Source organism: Schistocerca piceifrons, chromosome 1 (assembly GCF_021461385.2).
Source record: "Schistocerca piceifrons isolate TAMUIC-IGC-003096 chromosome 1, iqSchPice1.1, whole genome shotgun sequence".
In the NCBI taxonomy this organism is placed as follows: domain Eukaryota; kingdom Metazoa; phylum Arthropoda; class Insecta; order Orthoptera; family Acrididae; genus Schistocerca; species Schistocerca piceifrons.
Genome location: NC_060138.1, coordinates 520,408,394 through 520,428,292, shown reverse-complemented (window position 1 = coordinate 520,428,292; position 19,899 = coordinate 520,408,394). Strand labels below are relative to the sequence as shown.

Below are 19,899 nucleotides of genomic sequence, written 5' to 3'. Positions count from 1 at the left end.
CGCACTTCTGTGAAATTAAGAGTGGAAGTCAAATCCTAAAAGGAGATCGAAAGTAATTAAGCCAAAAGGGTTGAGGGTAAGGTTGTGACATGTGCAAAAACTGATGTATGCCCTAATAATAGTCTCATCACCAATGTAAAAGTTTGACTAGCTATAGGACCTTTTTTGTCACCTCTTATGACAGGCAAGGGATTACCATGAGTCTATTCAGGCCCTTGATACCACAGGAGCTAATGTGTAGCCAAAACAAGTCATGATTAATGTGGTGCTACTGTGACTGAGTCTGTTGTTGTTGCTACTGTGACTGAGTCTGTTGTTGTTGTTAACATCATGATCTTCAGTCCGAAGAATGGTGTGATTCAGCTCTCCTATGCAAGCCTCTTCATCTCTGTGATACTACTGCACTCTACATCTATTTGAACCTGTTTGCTATATTCGAGCCTTAGCCTTCCCATACAGTTTTTACACTGCACAATTTTCATCCATTATCAAATTACCAGTTGATGTGTCAAGGTGTGTACTATCAATCAATCCCTTCTTTTAGTCAGTTATGCAATAAATTTCCTTTCTCTCCAATCTGACCAGTACCTTCTAATTAGTTAATTAATCTACTCATCATACCTTCATAACACCACATTTCAAATGTTTCTATTCTCTTCTTGTCTGAACTGCTTATCATGTACTTTTCACCTTCATACAAGACTACACTCAAACACCTTCAGTAAAGATGTCCTAACATTTAATTTGATATTCAATGTTAACAAATTTCTCTTTTTCAGAAACGTGTTTCTTGCTAATGCAAGTACGCATTTTATATTCTCTCTGCTTTGTCCATCGTCAATTATTTTACTGTCCAAACAGAAAAACTGAAAAACTCGCCTACTATGTTTAGTTTCCCATTTAATAAACTAATGCCCTCAGCATTGCCTGAGTTAATTCAATTACACTCCATTACCCTTGTTTAACTTTTGTTGATGCCTCTATTAATAACCACTTTTCAAGGAGAAACCAATTCTGTTCATCTGGTCTTCCAAGTCCCTTACTATCTTTGACAAGATTAAAATGTTATCAGCTAACTTCAAAGATTTTATTTCTTCTCCATGAACTTTAGTTCCCTTCCCAAATTTCTCATTGGTTTCCTCTGCTGCTTAATGTACAAACTGAATAACATTGGGGTCAGGCTACAACCCTGTCTTCCTCTTTTATAGTCCACCGCTTCCCTCTCATATTGTTTAGTTCTGATAACTGCAGTCTGGTTTCTGTACAAGTTCTAATTGACTTCTTGCTCCCTGAATTTTACTGCTACTACCTTCAGAATTTGAAAGAGGTAGTCCAGGCAACATAGTCAAAAGCTTTCTCTAAATCTACAAATGATATAAATGTAGATTTGCCTTTCTTCAGCCTATTTATTGGGATACATTGTAGGATCAGTATTGCCTTGGCTGCACTCACATTTCTCCAAAACTCAAACTGATCTTCCATGAGGTCAGCTTCTACCAGTTTTTCCAATATTCTGTACATAATTCATGATAATATTTTGCAACCATGGCTTATTAAACTGATGGTTTGGAAGTATTCAACCTGTCAGCACTTGTCACCTTTGGAAATGCAATTTTTGCATTCTCCTTATCAATGAGAGATTGAGTGAAATGTATAAAACTACAGCTGCCTGAATATTGAAACAATCAATAGGATTTAAAAATGGGTGTTATAAACTACCCTTTTGTTATGCCCCAATCGTGCCAATTTAGAAAACTGGAGGTATGATCTTCAATCATTTGTATCTGCTTCATCTGAATGCATTCCAGATTGTGGAAGGACGTACTATTTAAATGAGGATAGGCTGTCTTGGTGTCATTCTTTCCGGAACTGTAATTTCTGTAAGATAGGTCCATCAGGAAATTAACCACTTGAATGACAGAACTTCTCTGAATTCTAGCCACCTGTTAGATTCTATTAACAGGGGGTCTGTTTAAGGTATTTACATATTTTAAAATTTATTCTCAAAGCTCTATGCCTGTAGAAAACAACAGGATTGGTTTTTAAGATGCAAAGAGCCTGTTGTGTCAGTCTGTTGGTATCCTGTTGACAAAAATTTGAAACATCAGCATTTTTCAACTTGTGCTGTATGAGGAGAGCTCATAGATACAGTCCTCCACTGCGAGATAAATTTATGGTAATCGAAGCAGCCCACTGAATTACACCAAAATTCTCCCTTTGTTCTTCATAAGAATTTGTTATAAACTAATTAGATTACATATCATCATAAATATTTCATGTATGATAAGATATAACAAAACATTTTTTGTCAAAATTCCAGTGTCTATTGCAAAAACATTAAAAAGAAACCAAGAAAAGAGTCGTAATAACTGCTGATATGTACAAAGATCTAGCCAGTGAAGCCAATAACTCAACGCAGTTCAGTTCATTGATGTGATTCAAATATCAGGTTTCAGCGCAGGTTTCACTGATTTTACTTGAGTAAATGAAATGTCTGCAGCACGTATACGTAATATTTTTACCGGTTATACTTATAATGAGGCAAATAACTTCTGTTTAGATTTAGGGCTTTCTGATCCTTGTGCTCTGTTTATGGAGTTACCATAAACAATAGAACCTTGCTCCAAAAAAACCTACTCCAAATGCCAGTTCAGCAAAGAAAATATGAACTTATTCCATTATAGATTCAATAAGGTGGAGTGGGCTATAGATCATAGTATTTCATCCTCTGAAAATTTTGCTACTCTCTTGGAAAACTTCCCAAAGTTTTTAATGAAACTTTCCCCCTTATTGTACATCATAAATAAGTAGGAGATGAAGTAAAGTGGATTACTGAAGTAATAAAAATCTCTGGTGCAAGCAAAAGATGCCTACATAGGGAACTAAAGCACAACAAAAGTCCTGCTTCTGTTACCTATGTAAAAAATTAGAAAAATATTTTTAAAGAAGTTGTAAAGGACTGTAAAAGATATGGAAAATGTGATACTATCACTAAAAAGTAAAACATCAGCAGGATGACATGGGATACCAACAAAAGTATTAAAAACAGTCTCTAAAATAATTGTGCAGCCACTGACTACAATATTTTCCAGACTCGCTGAAGTATGCAGTAGTTAAGCCACTGTTCAAAAAAGGCATAAAAGAACATATGGGAAACTATCACCTAGTCTCTCTTCTTCCATCATTATGAAAAATATTAGAAAAGGTAGTCACCATATTGTTTTTGTGGTCTTCAGTCCAGAGACTGGATAGAGTATTTCTCCCTGCTACTCTATCCAGTGCAAGTTTCTTCATCTCCCAGTACCTACTGCAACTCGCATCCTTCTGAATCTGATTAGTGTATTCATCTCTTGGTCTCCCTGTACGATTTTTACCCTCCACGCTGCCCTCCAATACTAAATTGATGATCCCTTGATGCCTCATAACATGCCCTACCAACCAATCCCTTCTTCTAGTCAAGTTGTGCCCCAAATTTCTCTTCTCCCCAGTTCTATTCAGTACCTCCTCATTACTTATGTGATCTACCCATCTGATCTTCAGCATTTTTCTGTAGCACCACATTATGAAAGATTCTATTATCTTCTTGTCTAAACTATTTCTCATCTATATTTCACTTCCATACATGGCTACACACTTTTAGAAATGACTTCCTGACACTTAAATTTATACTCGATGTGAACAGATTTCTTTTCTTCAGAAACGCTTTCCTTGCCATTGCCAGTCTACATTTTATATCATCTCTACTTCGACCATCATCAATTATTTTGCTCCCCAAATACAAAAACTCATCAACTACTGTAAGTGTCTCATTTCCTATTCTAATTCCCTCAGCATCACCCAATTTAATTTGACTACATTCCATTATTGTCATTTTGCTTTTGTTGATGTTCATCTTATACCCTCCTTTCAAGACACTGTACATTCCGTTAAACTGCTCTTCCAGGTCCTTTTCTGTCTCCGACAGAATTACGATGTCATTGGCAAACCTCAAAGTTTTTATTTCTTCTCCATGGATTTTAATTCCTACTCTGAATATTTCTTTTGTTTCCTTTAGTGCTTGCTCAATATACAGATTGAATAACATCGGGGAGAGGCTACAACCCTGTCTCACTCCTTTCCCAACCACTGCTTCCCTTTCATGCCCCTCAACTCTTATAACTGCCATCTGGTTCCTGTACAAATTGGAAATAGCCTTTCGCTCCCTGTATTTGTCCCCTGCCGCCTTCAGAACTTGAAAGAGAGTATTCCAGTCAACATTGTCAAAAGCTTTCTCTAAGTCTACAAATGCTAGAAATGTAGGTTTACCTTTCCCTAATCTATCTTCTAAGGTAAGTCGTATGGTCAGTATTGCCTCACGTGTTCCAACATTTCTACAGAATCCAAACTGATCTTCCCCGAGGTGGGCTTCTACTAGTTTTTCAATTCGTCTGTAAAGAATTTGTGTTAGGATTTTGCACCCATGACTTATTAAACTGATCATTTGGTAATTTTCACATCTGTCAACACCTGTTTTCTTTGGGATAGGAATTATCATATTCTTCTTGAAGTATGAGGGTATTTCACCTGTCTCATACACATTGCTCACCAGATGGTAGAGTTTTGTCACGGCTGCTGGCTCTCCCAGGGCTGTCAGTAGTTCTAATAGAATTTTGTCTACTCCTGGGTCCTTGTTTCGACCTAGGTCTTTCAGTGCTCTGTCAAACTCTTCACGCAGTATCATATGTCCCATTTCATCTTCATCTACATTCTCTTCCATTTCCATAATATTGTTCTCAAGTACATCATCCTTGTATAGACCCTTTATATACTCTTTCCACCTTTCTGCTTTCCCTTCTTTGCTTAGAACTGGGTTTCCATTTGAGCTCTTGATATTCATACAAGTGGTTCTCTTTTCTCCAAAGGTCTCTAATTTTCCTGTACGCAGTATCTATTTTACCCCTAGTGATATATGCCTCTACATCCTTACATTGATTTTGTATTTATAACCCTGTATTCACCTTACCAGAAGTCTTGTTCCTCCTGCCACCGAACTTCACCAATTCCTGCTATATCTAACTTTAATCTATCCATTTCCCTTTTTAAATTTTCTAACCTACCTGGCAGATTAAGGGATCTGACATTCCACGCTCAGATACGTAGAACGCCAGTTTTCTTTCTTCTGATAACGACGTCCTCCTGAGTAGTCCCTGCCCGGAGATCCAAATGGGGGACTATTTTACCTCCGGAATATTTTACCCAAGAGGATGCCATCATCATTTAACCATACAGTAAAGCTGCATGCCCTCGGAAAAAATTATGGCTGTCGTTTCCCCTTGCTTTCAGCCGTTCGCATTCTCAGCACAGCAAGGCCGTTTTGCTTAATGTTACAAGGCCAGGCCAGTCAATCATCCAGACTGTTGCCCCTGCAACTACTGAAAAGGCTGCTACCCCTCTTCAGGAACCACACGCTTGTCTGGCCTCTCAACAGACACCCCTCCATTGTGGTTGCACCTACAATACAGCTATCTGTATCGCTGAGGTGCACAAGCCTCCCCAACAACAGCAAGGTCCAAGGTTCATAGACCATACAAATTCAAATTTTCATAGAAACATTTAAAATAATCTCAAAAAATCAGTATGGATTTCAAAAAGGCAAAACTACAGTATCCACTATAAATCATTTGATTGATAAAATTAGCTCGTTTGTAGACAACTCACGGCATGCCACAGGAATTTTTTGTGACCTATCGGAGGCCTTTGATAGTGTGAATCACTCCTTGCTACTCTGTAAAATGGAAAAGTATGGAATTAGCAGCACAGTATTAGAATGGTTTAAGTCCTATCTCAGCAACCAAAGACAAAGAGTGGTTAAATCATCAGAGAGAGGAATTTATACTTCAAAATGGAAAACCTTTTCACATGGTGTAAGCGAAGATTCTGCCTTAGGTCCCATTCTGTTTCTGTTTTACATAAATGATCTGCCACTTAATATTGAGTGCCACTCAGTTTTATTTTCAGATGACACATCTATAATCATTGAAAGTAACAGTACTGATCAAATTCCACAAACTGTATTAAATACTTTAGAAAAATTAGATACCTGGTTTGATTTAAATGGGTTAAAATTAAATGGTATTCAGGTCACTCACAGAAACAAGGATTTGCAGGAAGCTAGCTGTCTGAAATTCTTAGGAATGCAACTAGATAAAAATCTGTCAAGGGGATCACATATACAGTATCTTGCAAATAAATTAAATAGGCTAGCATTTGCAATGGGGATATTGTATAATGCTACCAGTAGGGGCATAAGAAAAGTAGTCTATCATAGCTACTTTGAGTCATTAATAAGTTATGGAACTGTATTCTGGGGTAACTCAAATCGTATGTGTTGCATTCTAAAACTAAAACTAAACTAACATACTAAAAAAGTATATTGAGTGTTGCTATATATATGAGCTGATTATCTTTGTACACAGTAACCCTGATTTATTTGTAGGGAATTATTTTCAACATGATTAAAACACCAGAAATCAAAATAATTTTATTTTGCCCACCCACCATTTAAAACTTTATGCTCAAACTCCACATTATATGGATATGAAAATTTATAACAAAGTGAAAGGAAAATTGCTCAGCATAAATTTAGAAACACTGAAAAAATCCTTGTGTGAATAACTACTGCAGAAATGTTACTATTCAGTAGAAGAATTCATAAATGACAACTTGAAAATTTGAGCAGGAGAGATGAAGTATTTAGGACTGTTAATTTGTAAAAGTTTGTTACTTTTGAAGAAAAATTATTAATTGCTTAATTAAGTAATTATTCAGTTCTATATATTATATTACAGATAGCATAAGGAAAATTCTGAACCAGTTTTTGTGTTTTGATGACTCTCCTGTACATTAAGTAAATGGCTTGAAATTGTATGTTACGAGACAATAAACTTCTATTCTAGTCTACTCTATATAAACCAAGCAAATCTAATAACACATTGTTTCATTTACAGGATGTCTGTTATAATGGCTATTCCTTCTCTAGCATATCAAATGCTAGGATTTGGATAGATTATCAGCAATTTGCCAACATAATCTACAAAAAAATGCAGTGCAAAGGAAGCTCAGTAAAGGTAAACCATTGGCAGACAAACCTCCAAGCATTTGTATCACACATTTTGCTGTTTCTCAGGGACTACATAGGAGGTAATTTGTGAATAATCAAAACATGCCTTTACAGTGAATGTGCATTGTGATGACAGGTGACACAAATAAATTCTCTTTGTGAAAGTGTTATGTTTGTAGCTGAACTGCAATCATCTGTCAGTTAACGTGCATCTCAAAAAGAAGATACATGCGAACACATTTCTTGTGTTATTAGTAGGAAATAATACTCATGAACTAAAATGTGTCAGTGAAACTGCACCATACATTTCATTAGAAATATTACAAGTGCAAACATGAAAGAACTATTGTTGACATCGTTCCACAAGGTGGACGAAGGGAGAACATTAAATTGAAGATTCTTGCACTCATTTAAGTCATGTCAAATGTGTTGCTTGATTCCTGTAATTTAGTTAGAATTTCTTTCACTACTGTAAGATATTTTGTCCAAGTGCATTAAAGGAAATCATGCATTATAAGGAGCTACTTAGAAGTGTCATGACAAGATGCTATCCCTGTTTTAGCTTTTACTGTTCTTTCTTTTTTTTAAGAAAATTGAAATCTGCAGAATTTTTGACTTATAAGTATGACAGGGTCACATTGTAGATATTGTGTCAGGTGACAGAGTAAGCCTCATATTTTGTGATTAGCGATGTTTCATTGTTTGAGCTGAAGTAGAGTTTACATGTGGCAGTTACTCCAGCTTGATAAATAAGATGCCTTCAAAAGGCTCTAATTTAATACCATTATACAGCATGCCTGTTATATCAAATGATTTCATATGCATTTCAATAATATAGCTGTATTCTTCCTTAATTGGTTTTACCAAATGTGATGTAACTGTAGGCAGTAATTTATGAGAAAGTATTTGTGTTTGGTGATGATTAAGTCATAATTCTGTGATTGTAATAGAGTTATTGTGAAGATCCAAAGAAAATATAAATGTTGTTTATATAAAAATGTTTTAAATGTTGACATGTGATTCTTGTTTCTATGTATTTTTACATGTTGTAAAATAAAGATGACTACAAGTTTTACTGCAGATTGTTACAGCTTTTGAATTGGTACTCCAATCCTGAATTAAGCTTATGATATCACATTTAACAAAGTCATACAACATTTTGATTGAAGACTGCACTTATCTACTTATCACCAATCAGGAGTTCTGTATACAGTTAATCATTGAGTAGTAATCAGCAAAAGCAAAAGGTATTTTGCAGTCAGTGACTTATTAAGGCAGGCTATAGTGTCAGAGTGGAATAGAGCTTACTACATTTTCACTATTAAGCTATATTACTACAGTGCATTTCAGAATTTTTCATCTACTGATGAAACATTTTTGCAAATACAGGTAATTCCATAATACATATTAACTACACCAGAAAACTGATTTTCTTAAGATAAAAAGGATTGGTAATGTGGCAATGTGTGTACAGTGAAAAATTTTGGGAATGAAAGGCTGCATTTTCATTTCTAAGTCACATGATGTTATTTGATAACTCAAATAGGATGAATATGTGCATTTTTACATAAAGATTTAGGCCCCCACATGGGTTCCTCTCATTCTGGAGTGTGAATGACCTGTCTCCTTTTTAACCTTCTGCACTCTGTCCCTCTCTCTTCCTTCATGAATGAGCTAATTGTTTATTAATTACTTCGTTTGGGGTACATGCAACTAGAATTTAAATAACATGCAGGACTCAGAGAACATGCTGGGAAATATGACTGAATTAATATATGATTAGTACAGGGTGAATATAATTAAAGTTCCAATTTTGAAGCACTGTAGAAAGACAACCACTGCTCAGAGTTACATCGAATTTGAGCACCATATTATTGACAAAGGGCAAAATGTTATGGAACAAGAAAAAATTTAATGAAAATTTTACCAATAGACAGCACTGTAAGTGTCTTAACACAAATGGGGTGAAGAAATTAGAGAGGAATTGCAGCGTAACAGCTATGGTTTGAGTTGCAAATTACACCATCTGTACTGGTCAATGTGCAAGACTGCACATGTTCAGCAGTCAACAGTTGTGGCACTGTTAGTTAGGTAAGCACATCCACTACAGCTAGGTTTACTGCATCGGATGGGAAAATTTGATTTTTAATTGTCCTGAGGCCAAAAACTACATCAAAAGAAAAATGAAATCAGTCTATAATTTTCATAAGACTGGTACAAGATGTGTTCTATGCTGTTCATTATTTTCAGCCACTAGTTGAAATCAAGGTAAGCATATTCCACAACAGATCAGAGTGACTTTAGGGTTATGTTCAAAATGCATTGCACAATGTGTGCATTCAGTTCAGCTATGTTCATAACTGGAGCACTGAATACAACATCTTTCAGACAACCCCACAGCCAGAAGTCACATGGATTAAAATCAGGTGATTTGGATGGCCAGGCTGTAGGCAAATGATGGATGATAATTCTAGCATTTCTGAAATGCCAGCACTAGCTTCACTGGCTGTGCAATGATTGGAGGAGCACCCTCTAGCATAAAAATGATTCTACTCATATATGCATGCAATGAAAAGCTGGAATGACATTGGTGCACACAAGACTCTCATAGCATTTACCAGTGACAATGCAGGTAACAGGACTGCAGGACTCATTTCCTTGACTCTGTTGTGTTCATGCAGATTTTCCATTGTCCATATTCTGTAAGTCTGTGTGCTGACATATCCTTGGAGATTGAAATGGCGTTCACCCATCCATAGAATGTTCCATGGCCTTTTACTGTCCACTTCCATGTGAGCAAGAAACTCAGAATGAATGTTTGTCTTGCTGGGGGGTCAGCAGGCAGCAGCTCATAAACATGGGTGATTTTGTATGGATGGCAATGCAGGATGTTTCATAGCATTTTGTGTTGCACACCACCACTTGATCCCTCCTGCAATGTGATGGCCACACCTTTGACAGAAATTAAATCAACCGCTTTTCTGCCTCTGCAAAATTGCACTTCAGAAGACCCTGTCTCTTCAAATTTTGTAGTCATTTTCTCTGGTCCCTTAGAGACATCAAACCAGTCCCTTTTTTCATACCCTTGAATGCCTGGGACTTCTGCAGGGCTACTGGAACACAGTCACCATACTTGTAAAAGAGCTTTATCTGCTGTGCACAATCCTTCACGAAGACAGTCTTGTTGGCATCTCAGACACAAACTGGGGAACAGCTGTCTGCTGTGCATCTGTTTGTGTTCGTATTCTGATGCTTACAGTGCAATCTATTGGTCAAGTTTTTGTTAATTTTTTTCTGATTCATTATATTCCTCCTGTGACAGTAATATGCTGTTCAAATTTGATTTTATTCTGAGCAGTCGTTCTCTTTGACAGTGTTTTGAAATTGGAACTTAATTATGGATACACTGTACATTAATGGTTGCATGTTTCTCAGTATCCTGATGCAAGATTTTCAACTGGAAGCTACTTCAGTGCGTTCCTAGCATACACCAATTACTGAACCAGGGGAATGGGACGTACAGTTTACTGTGGAATGTGTAGTAACTATGTAGTCCATGAGATTGGTCCAGAGTAACTCAAATATGGCCTTACTCAAGAAGCACTCAACTACAATGGAAAATAAGAGGCATGTCTGTCAGGTCTGGAGCAGCAACAGCCAGTGCCAATGGAGGGGGTGGGACAATGTGCTGGGTGTGCACCAGGGCACAGGGTTGTAACGCACAGGTTTGCCCAAGGGCAGTGGGCCCACATGGTGGCCAATGACAGAACCAGAGAGGAGAGTGCCATCGCCGTCGTGACATCATCATCAGCAGGCAGGTCACAGTGATGGGGCAGCAGGGCTGGACCCATCAGTGACGGATGGAGAGAGGTCCAGTGGAAGAGCGTGCTTCGCTGCTGTCCATGAAGCATCTCAGCTGGGCTCCACTCCTCCATATGCGTGAAGCAATAGGTGCTCAGAAAATGGAGAAGGATGTCATCTCCAGCAAAGACTACACAACATTTTTTTTCATCTGGGACTTGAACGTATGCACTAGCAGTTCCGCCTCACCATTTGATTGAGGGTGGAATGACGGAATTGTAACATGATGAATGCCATGATGGGAACAAAACAATTGAAAGTTGTGAGAAATGAACTGGATCAAATCATCCGAAACTAAAGTACAAGGCAACCCCTCATTGGAAAAGACCCCTAAGAACATATGAACTGTGACCTCAGCCAATGTCAACTGACACCAGAGAATGTAAGGAAACCAGGAAGTGCACCCACTGCCAAGAGCCAATAGGAAGGGACCTGCAAAGTCTACATGAATGCATTCCCATGGATAGTGTGGAGCAGGCCAGGGGCACCCTGGGAGCCGCTTGTTGTTGGGCACATAACTCACAAGCCATGACAAAACAGACAATATCACCATCAATCCCTTGCCAAAAAATATGTTTTCTAGCTAACAGTTTAGTGTGTGAAACTCCCCAATGGCCATGGTGGAGAACATGTAGAGCCTTATGCCATAATGTGGTGGAAATGACCACTCTGGGAGAGATGTCTTCTGTGAAGAACAGCAAAACACTGTCAAAAATAGTGAGGTGATACCATAAGGAAAGTAGTTGTGCAGAGGATCCGAAACTGAAACAGTAGTTCATCTGGCCAGCCCAGTTGCACAAACCAAATCACCTGGCAGAGTATCTGGTTGGTGACAATGACAGCTGCTATGTGCGAGCTCATAATTGGGAAGCCCTCAACCGTGGCCTGCATTTCAGTATCAAGATGGAAGCAAAGCAATTCTTCATGATTAAAGTCAGGATTGAGACCCACAGGAAGAGGGGGCAAGGTGTGCACATTGGTATGTTTAGATGTGGTTCGAAAATGGATTTCATAATTATAGCAAGACAAGAACCAAGAACAGTGCCCAGCATTGGAGTTCATGTCCTGCCTTGTCAGGCAAGGAAGTGTGAGGGTTGGACACGGAAACCAAGCGTTTATGTTCATGAATAAGGTGGAACATGGAGCAAAAAAAAAAAAAAAAAAAAACATTAAATTTCTTGAGAGAATAGATGATGGCAATAGCCTGTATTTTCATCTGATTGTAACGTTGGTGGGCCACAGTGAGAGATTTAGAGGTAAAAGCAACAAGTTGTTCAGAGCCATCAGCATACTGGTGTGCAAGGACAGCACTGAGGCTGAATTGTGAGACATTAGTCATCAAAACTATGTGCTGGTCCAGAGAGAATGTAGCTAAACAAGACACCAGAGCGGTTTAAATTTCAATATTTGGAAAGCATGTTCACAATCTAGGCTCCAGCAAAAAGATACATTCTTGTGTAACAAGGCATGCAATAGGTGTGCCAATGTGCTCCCCCCCCCCCCCCTTTCAGGAATTTATGGTAGTAGGCTATTTCCCTACGAAGGCATGAAGCTCCTTCATGGACGACGGGTGAGACATAGATGTAACAGGAGAGATGTGGTCTGGTAGAGGGTGAACCCCATCCTGAGAGACCTTGAATCCCAAATAAACAATAAAAGGTTGAAAAAAACTGAGACTTCGTGAAGTTACATCATAAGCCTGTGGACTATTAGATAGAAAACACAGTGTGGAAATTTTTAACTGATCAGCTGTGGAGGAGCCTGTGACAACATATTATCCAGATAATTAATGCAACCCAAGACAGGCATAGTCAACTGCTCTACAATCATTGAAAAATAGCAGGGGCACTAGCCACGCCAAAAGGAAGGTGCAAATATTGATAAAGAACAAAGGAATGTTCAAAACCCAGACTCGCCGAGACTCTTTGTCAACAGGAACTTACAGGTACGCTTCAGACGCCACCGGATAATTTTGCCAACAATTCCTCCAGGTGTGGGAGAGGATAAATATCCACGATTACTTGCGTGTTGACAGTAGTACTTAAGAAATACCAGAGGCATAGTTTTCCCAACAGCTTTCAAACTACAACCAGCAGAGACAACCACTTGCTAGCCATAACAGGTTACACCACCCCTAGAAAATGAAGTCTGTCCAATTGTGCTTTCACTTTATCTTTCAGAGCAAGAGGAATAGGACTCATATAATGAAAACAAGGCCTAGCCTTGGAGTTCAAAGAAATATGAGCAGAAAAATTCATAGTACACCCTTTACCTCCAGAAAACAAGCCTGAAACTCCTCAACACAGTGAAACTTCCTGGCAGATTAAAACTGTGTGCCCGACCGAGACTCGAACTCGGGACCTTTGCCTTTCGCGGGCAAGCGCTCTACCAACTGAGCTACCGAAGCACAGCTCACGCCCGGTACTCACAGCTTTACTCCTGCCAGTACCTCGTCTCCTACCTTCCAAACTTTACAGAAGCTCTCCTGCCCGCGAAAGGCAAAGGTCCCGAGTTCGAGTCTCGGTCGGGCACACAGTTTTAATCTGCCAGGAAGTTTCATATCAGCGCACACTCCGCTGCAGAGTGAAAATCTCATTCCTCAACACAGTGTTTCCAATTGAGAAAACTGAACCTGACTGGACACAAGGTGAACTGTGTCAGTGATAGAAAATCCAAATGTCTGAAATGTGACTGCTACGGTCGCAGGTTCGAATCCTGCCTTGGGCATGGGTGTGTGTGATGTCCTTAGGTTAGTTAGGTTTAAGTAGTTCTAAATTCTAGGGGACTTATGACCTAAGATGTTGAGTCCCATAGTGCTCAGAGCCATTTGAACCATTTTTTTGTCTGAAATGTGTCCATCCTGGACAAGCTCTCAACACTGGCATCAGTAACCACCAAAAATGTAATGGAATGACCACTGACTTGTAAGAGGCAGATTCCATAACTTGTCCCAACAAAGAAATGTTCTGTTTGTTATAACTAACCAGCTTCTGTGTGACTGGTGTCAACAGCAGTGAGCCCAAACTTCAATAATGTCACTATAGCACCTGTGTTGACCTGTAGTTGAATGACTTGGTGAAAAACACATAACATGATAATGAACTTGGGAGAAATCACAAGCATTAGAATCACACAGTTTACATCTGTGTCCATGCCCTGAACAACCATCAGCGAATGACACTTGAAGGCAATATGGCCTTTCTTCCGACAAGCATTACAAGTAGCCCAGTGCTGAGGGCATGCCGAACATTTGTGCTGGACAAAACAGAAAGGACAAGAATGAAACAGAGAATGCTGACGCTGGTGCTGTGGTGGTTGTAGTTGTGACTGCTTGGCCCTGTCTTGGTCAGCTCGATGTTGGGCCCACATGTTTACCACCACTATTGCTGCTTCCTTGCACAAGCTGTCTGTCATCTAGTGGGAATATCATACGATACTACTACCACGTCACCCCACACTTCAATTTGGTCATCCACTGCTTGAGAAACTTCAAAAGATAGTGCTGTTTGAAAAACATCAGCCAACGAGGTTTTCTTTCTGGGATACTTCCTGGCCCAGAGCTAAACAGATAATTGTGTTGTGCACCATAGAGTCTGCATAAGAGTGATTATGGACATCAGTAATGAACTGACACTTATAGCTAAGGCTGTGAAGTTTGGCTGTTCGGGCCTGCTAGGACTGGTTTGATTTTTTTGTGGCTTTGTTAGAATTCAACTTGTGCCACAATGACATACATTCATTTGTGACATTAGTTGGATAATAAACTGCACATGTGATCAAAAGTACGAGCTACTGGTTCTTGTAAAGGGGCAAGTTGACACAGTATGTGATACACCCTAGGTGGAATCCATGAGAGGAAGAAGATTTTACATAAATTCGAGCCTGTCACACTGAAAGTCAAAAAATGCTGTCTGAGTCTTTTTCTGTAAGTGTCCCAATCCTCGGCTGAATTATCATATGGAGGGGACAGGTGGATGGAAGCCAACAAGTTGGTCACAGCCGAAGCAAGCTGTTCAGTCAGGGCTTGTAGCTTGGCATCCATAATGAATAAACCTGATGAAAGTGCACATAAAGATTGCACATGCAGGAACTGCTCCAAACTCATAGTAACTATGTAGTACACAAGACAGATCCAAACTAACCCAAATAAGGCATTATCCATGAAGCACTTAACTACAAAGGAAAACAATTCTCATGGATCCACACATAACAACACGCAGTACTCTGATGTGAGCGGGACACTGAAAAGACACATAAGAGCTCAGTTCATGCTGCTTTGTGCTTTTGTATGTGCAAGTCACCCATAGATGGCACAGTGAAAACCTCACCACATACTTGTCTCCCCCATGTGGCCTTCGATGGCTAGCCCACTCTGATATAGACGGCAGCCAATTTAAACATGCATGCACGACAACACCACCATTGGTGCACGCACATTGTTACAGGTGTGTGGGAAAGGTCAGTGTGTAAAATAACAAAATGAAGAAGTTATAAGAAACTCTATTGATATTTATAATTTTTAAACTGTTACAACTATTTGTTCTTGCTTACATGATAATTCAGACAGTAAAATTAATAGTAAAGCAACTGCTTTTTTATAAAACCACTGTTTCCTCTGATAATGAACCAGTCTTCATTCTGGTTTTTACTACAACAAGAATTTATAACAAAGTATTTTTATTTGTCTGGTGGCACCTAGTGAGCTTTGCCCCTGACCACAGCATTCCATGTCCGGTTTGTGTGATTGTACTACACTTTACAAGAACTTATGACAGTTCAAAATACTTTTTGGTTCTTCTGTCTTACTCATTCAAGTCTTAATACACTGTCTGATACATTCTTTTGTTTGAGTTCAATAGAGAGGTGACAGCAGCGGAGGCAGCTACAAACATTAGCACCATGTACAAGTATAGTGCCAATGTACTGAGCACAGCAACAAAATGGTTCTCTCATTTTGAGGAGGATTGTTTTAACATTAGTGATCCTCTACATTCAGGAAAACCTTCTGTATTTGATGAAGTCATTTAAATACATTAATCCACAATGATGCATGCCAGTGTACTTGAGAAATGGCAAATGTGATGAACTGTATCATTCCAACATAATGAGACAATTGCATGTAGTGAGGATGATTCAGAAATCAAGTTTACAGGTACAGCATACCCTAAGCCAAAATCACAAAAATCACTGCATGGCCATATCTGCATCTCTGCTTGCTTGTCATCAATTGGCTCATGTACAACACTGACCATTCCTATTGCTACTGGTGATGAGAAATGATGTCTTTATGCTAAAATAAGGAAAAAGAAGGAATGATGGAGCCCAAACAAAGCAGCAGCTCCCTGTACAAAGACCTGCACATATCCACAAAAAATAATGTTATGTATCTCTACCGACAGTGTGGTGTTCTACAAATTACTTGCCTGAGGTGTAACCATCACTGCTGACAACGACTGAGACATCTTGCAGGTGCAATCCAAGAACAATGACCTGAAAGACAGTGTGAAGTGATTCTTCTCCACAATAATGCCCAACTGCATTCTGCTAGACTGACAACAAATACTGTACAGGAGTTGGGTTAGGAAGTCATTCCACACCCACTTTATTCACTTGTTCTTGCACCCTCAGATTTTCACCTTTCTGCTCTTTATCAAAAAATCTTCAAGGAACTTCCTTTCTGGATGAAAATGTGCTTCAAACATGGCTCAATGAGTTCTTGTCCTCAAAAGCATGTGATTTCTACAGTCACAGAATCAAAATATCAACCCAGCATTGGGAGACTGTTGTAAATAGTGAAGGAGAATATGTTATCGATGAAAAGTCTCTGCTAGGTGCATCTGTAGTGTTTATTGAACTTCCAGAAAAATACTGTGTTCTTATGCACCAATCCAACAGTAGTTTCTTTATCAGACAATGAGAGGAGCAGTGGTGAAGACAGTATTGCCACTATGGCCATTACAACAGAATATCTCTATTGATTATAATAATATTGGTGTTTATATTTACCCTCAGAAAGAGTAAGACTAAGCTATTTATTTATTATTTCACATGTTACATTTGTGAACTTTGCTGTACTTTGTGAGTGATGAAAAGTGCATGCAGTACTAGTGCATGAAAATCTTTGTCAGATAACACATGTTTTTAGTACTGCCAACAGCCTTTTGCATTTCTCAGCTGAAAGCTAGCAAATGTGCTTGCAGGGATTTTCATTTTCAGAATGGAGTACAGTAACCAAACTGTAAACCCTGACCTCACCTTAATACAGACATGATAAAAACATAAATCAGATGGTTAAAGTTAACACCCAAGTATATGTCAGGGAAAACTTAAAACCAATGGCTTCAGCCTGCCCTTAGTCTCATCAAGCATGAACTTTGACTGTTTGTTGTTATACAGTTCAATAGTGCAAACACACATTTATATGTGCATGGTGTGAAAATATGGCAGTAATATCTGAGGGGAAACAATTGGGCAATATAAGATGACAATTTGGTCAGTAGTGATACTTTGGAATAAATCGAAACATGTTCACTCAAAATCAAGACTCACTGACTTGTAAAAGATGCCATATACAAGTTATTACTCTTACACATGATTTGCAGCTAGTGGGTGGTAATCTAAAGTTTCAAGGAAAAGAAACTAAAATCATCCAGAAATACATTACACCAGGCATGTGTCTGCACTGCTCATGCAATGTTGTTAATAACTGTGGAAAAACAAATGATGCCAAGAACATCCCTCAGGTTGAGATCAAGCCTTTGGACCTTAGAAAAAAGAATAAATCAATCATCACAATTCCTATTTTACACCCACAGGAATAAAAAATATAGAGGAGAAAGGTGCTTGCTGCAAAAAAGTCTTTCAGTGACAAAATAAAATATAATGCAGAAAATAAGGGCAAAGTAATGTGAGAAGTTATAAAACAAGAAACTGGTAAAGGCATACACAAATATCATAAAATTCAAAGACAGGAGTAGAATAACAGAAAATCCGCAAGAATTAACACATTTTGTAAATGACTACTTCTCTGGTAATCTGGAGAAACTACAGCAAAATCTCCGTTCTGGAGGTGTGTGTAGATAGCATAGAAGTCTCATTAATAAACATAATAAACAAATCCTTTAGGTCAGATATTTCTACAGTCTATTTGAAGCATGCATGAGAAAGACCAGTGTCTCCATTTCTTTATGTTCATTGTTAATTTATTACACAGTGCCCAGTCATAAACATCATTGATGGTTCCATTTGCTTTCTCTAAAATGAGTTATGGTGTCTTATCAATGACCTTGATTTCACTGTCTCTGCAAAGAGAATTCTTTCACCATGTCTTACACTGCCTGGAAACTCACTGATATACAGTAAGAACAAAAGGTTGTGTTGTAAACTTGCAGGTCTAATTTTTCTGTATCCAGGAATGGATACTTTTACTACAGAAAGACATTAGTGAAATATTTCAAACATAAAAATTTGAGTTTCTAGAAATTTTTGGCAAGCTCAGCTAGAACACAAGGATAAAATTGCACACCCAAAGACCTGTACTAGACATTTACATCTATACTCTGCAAACCACTCGAGGTGCATGGCAGATGCTATGTCCCATTGTACCAACTATTAGGGTTTCTTCCTGTTCCCTTCACATATGGAACATGGGAAGAATGATGGTTTGAAAGCCTCTGTGTATGCAGTAATAATCCTAATGTTATCTTCATGATCCCTTTCTAAGCAATACATAGGAGGTTGTATACTCCTAGAGTAATCATTTAAAGCCTGTTCTGGAAACTTTGTTAGTAGACTTTCTCAGGATAATTTACATCTGTCTTCAAGAGTCACCCAGTTCAGTTTCTTCAGTATCTCTGTGATACTCTCACATGGATTAAACAAACCTGTGACTATTCATGCTGCCATTATCTGTGTATGTTCAATACACATTAACCTAGCATTAATTTCATTTTAAAACTCTACAAATTATAATTAAAAGAAGTAACTTTATTCCTCCCCCCCCCCCCCCCCACCCCCACACACACACACAATTTGAGGACTTAGCTAAAAAAGTTATATTGTGATATTGAAGATAAGTATAATAATGTAGAAGCTGAACTTGGTGAAAAATTAAGATCATTTCAGAGTGTCTGTAATGTTACATTTGATGCTGTAAAGCATAAGTTACACACCTTAAAAGAGAGCTTGGACAAACAGGACAAATTAATTCCTATAGTCCAATCACAAATTGCAGGCATGAGCATTCGAGTAGATGACGTGGAACAAAATGTTAAAGAGAAAATAGCCAATTTTGACACTATAATTGTAAGTAGTTTGACAGAACCATTTGAACTACAGTAATTAAAGATTAAGAAGTTACCAAGAGTATAATCTCCAGAAACATTTCGACTGTTGTTTTTTCTGAACTTAATGATGCTAGTAAGGTTATGTATGACTTGTCGGAAAAATTCAAGTTTCTCCAGGAGAGAGTAGTAAATACTTTACCTACTGTTGTGTTACCGAGTGAAGTGGTGACTGTTTTGCTGTGGGGAGACTTTCACACAAAATTTAACGAGAAGTACTGGTTTGCACTTGCTCAAGTGAAGTTAATATCAGATCCATGGGATCCAGGCAGAGTCACATCTCCCAGGGACATTAACGTTCTGTGTTAACGGGAGGAGCGATGACCATCAGATCCCTAGTTGGTTTTCGTGTTTCTTCTGCGCTAGTTTTTCCTGCACCAAATTCCCTTCAAATCTTAAACTATTCTGTAATTAATTCTTTAATTCTTAAACTATCCTACTATTTTTAGTACATAGAAAACCGGCTATGATGGTGAAGTAGAAAACTTAAGAGAATCACAGATGAACAGTGATCTCTAGACATGAAATGAAACGAATAAAATATTATTTGAGTGAAAGGTATAATATGATGATACTATTTAAACTGAGTGATGTCTA

General features: G+C 38.3%; 1 protein-coding gene and 1 non-coding gene across 4 annotated transcripts in view; one reads left to right on the top strand and one right to left on the bottom strand.

The window, feature by feature from the left end:
* The window catches only part of LOC124798167 (sphingomyelin phosphodiesterase), a 418,031-nt gene extending 409,916 nt beyond the window's left edge, over positions 1-8,115 (top strand). Inside the window, exon 16 of one of the 3 annotated variants that reach the window (XR_007016925.1) lies at positions 6,987-8,115. Coding sequence is in view for 1 of the 3 variants with exons in the window: in XM_047261469.1 (XP_047117425.1) it covers positions 6,987-7,044 (58 nt within the window). In the remaining 2 variants the exon portion in view is untranslated. The remainder of the gene's footprint in view (positions 1-6,986) is intronic. The other 2 variants (XR_007016924.1, XM_047261469.1) reach the window with 2 other exon arrangements.
* Positions 8,116-13,293: 5,178 nt separating this feature from the next.
* Positions 13,294-13,368, bottom strand: Trnas-cga. The gene has a single exon. It is a non-coding gene; the product is annotated as a tRNA-Ser (tRNA).
* Between the last annotated feature and the right edge of the window lie 6,531 nt (positions 13,369-19,899).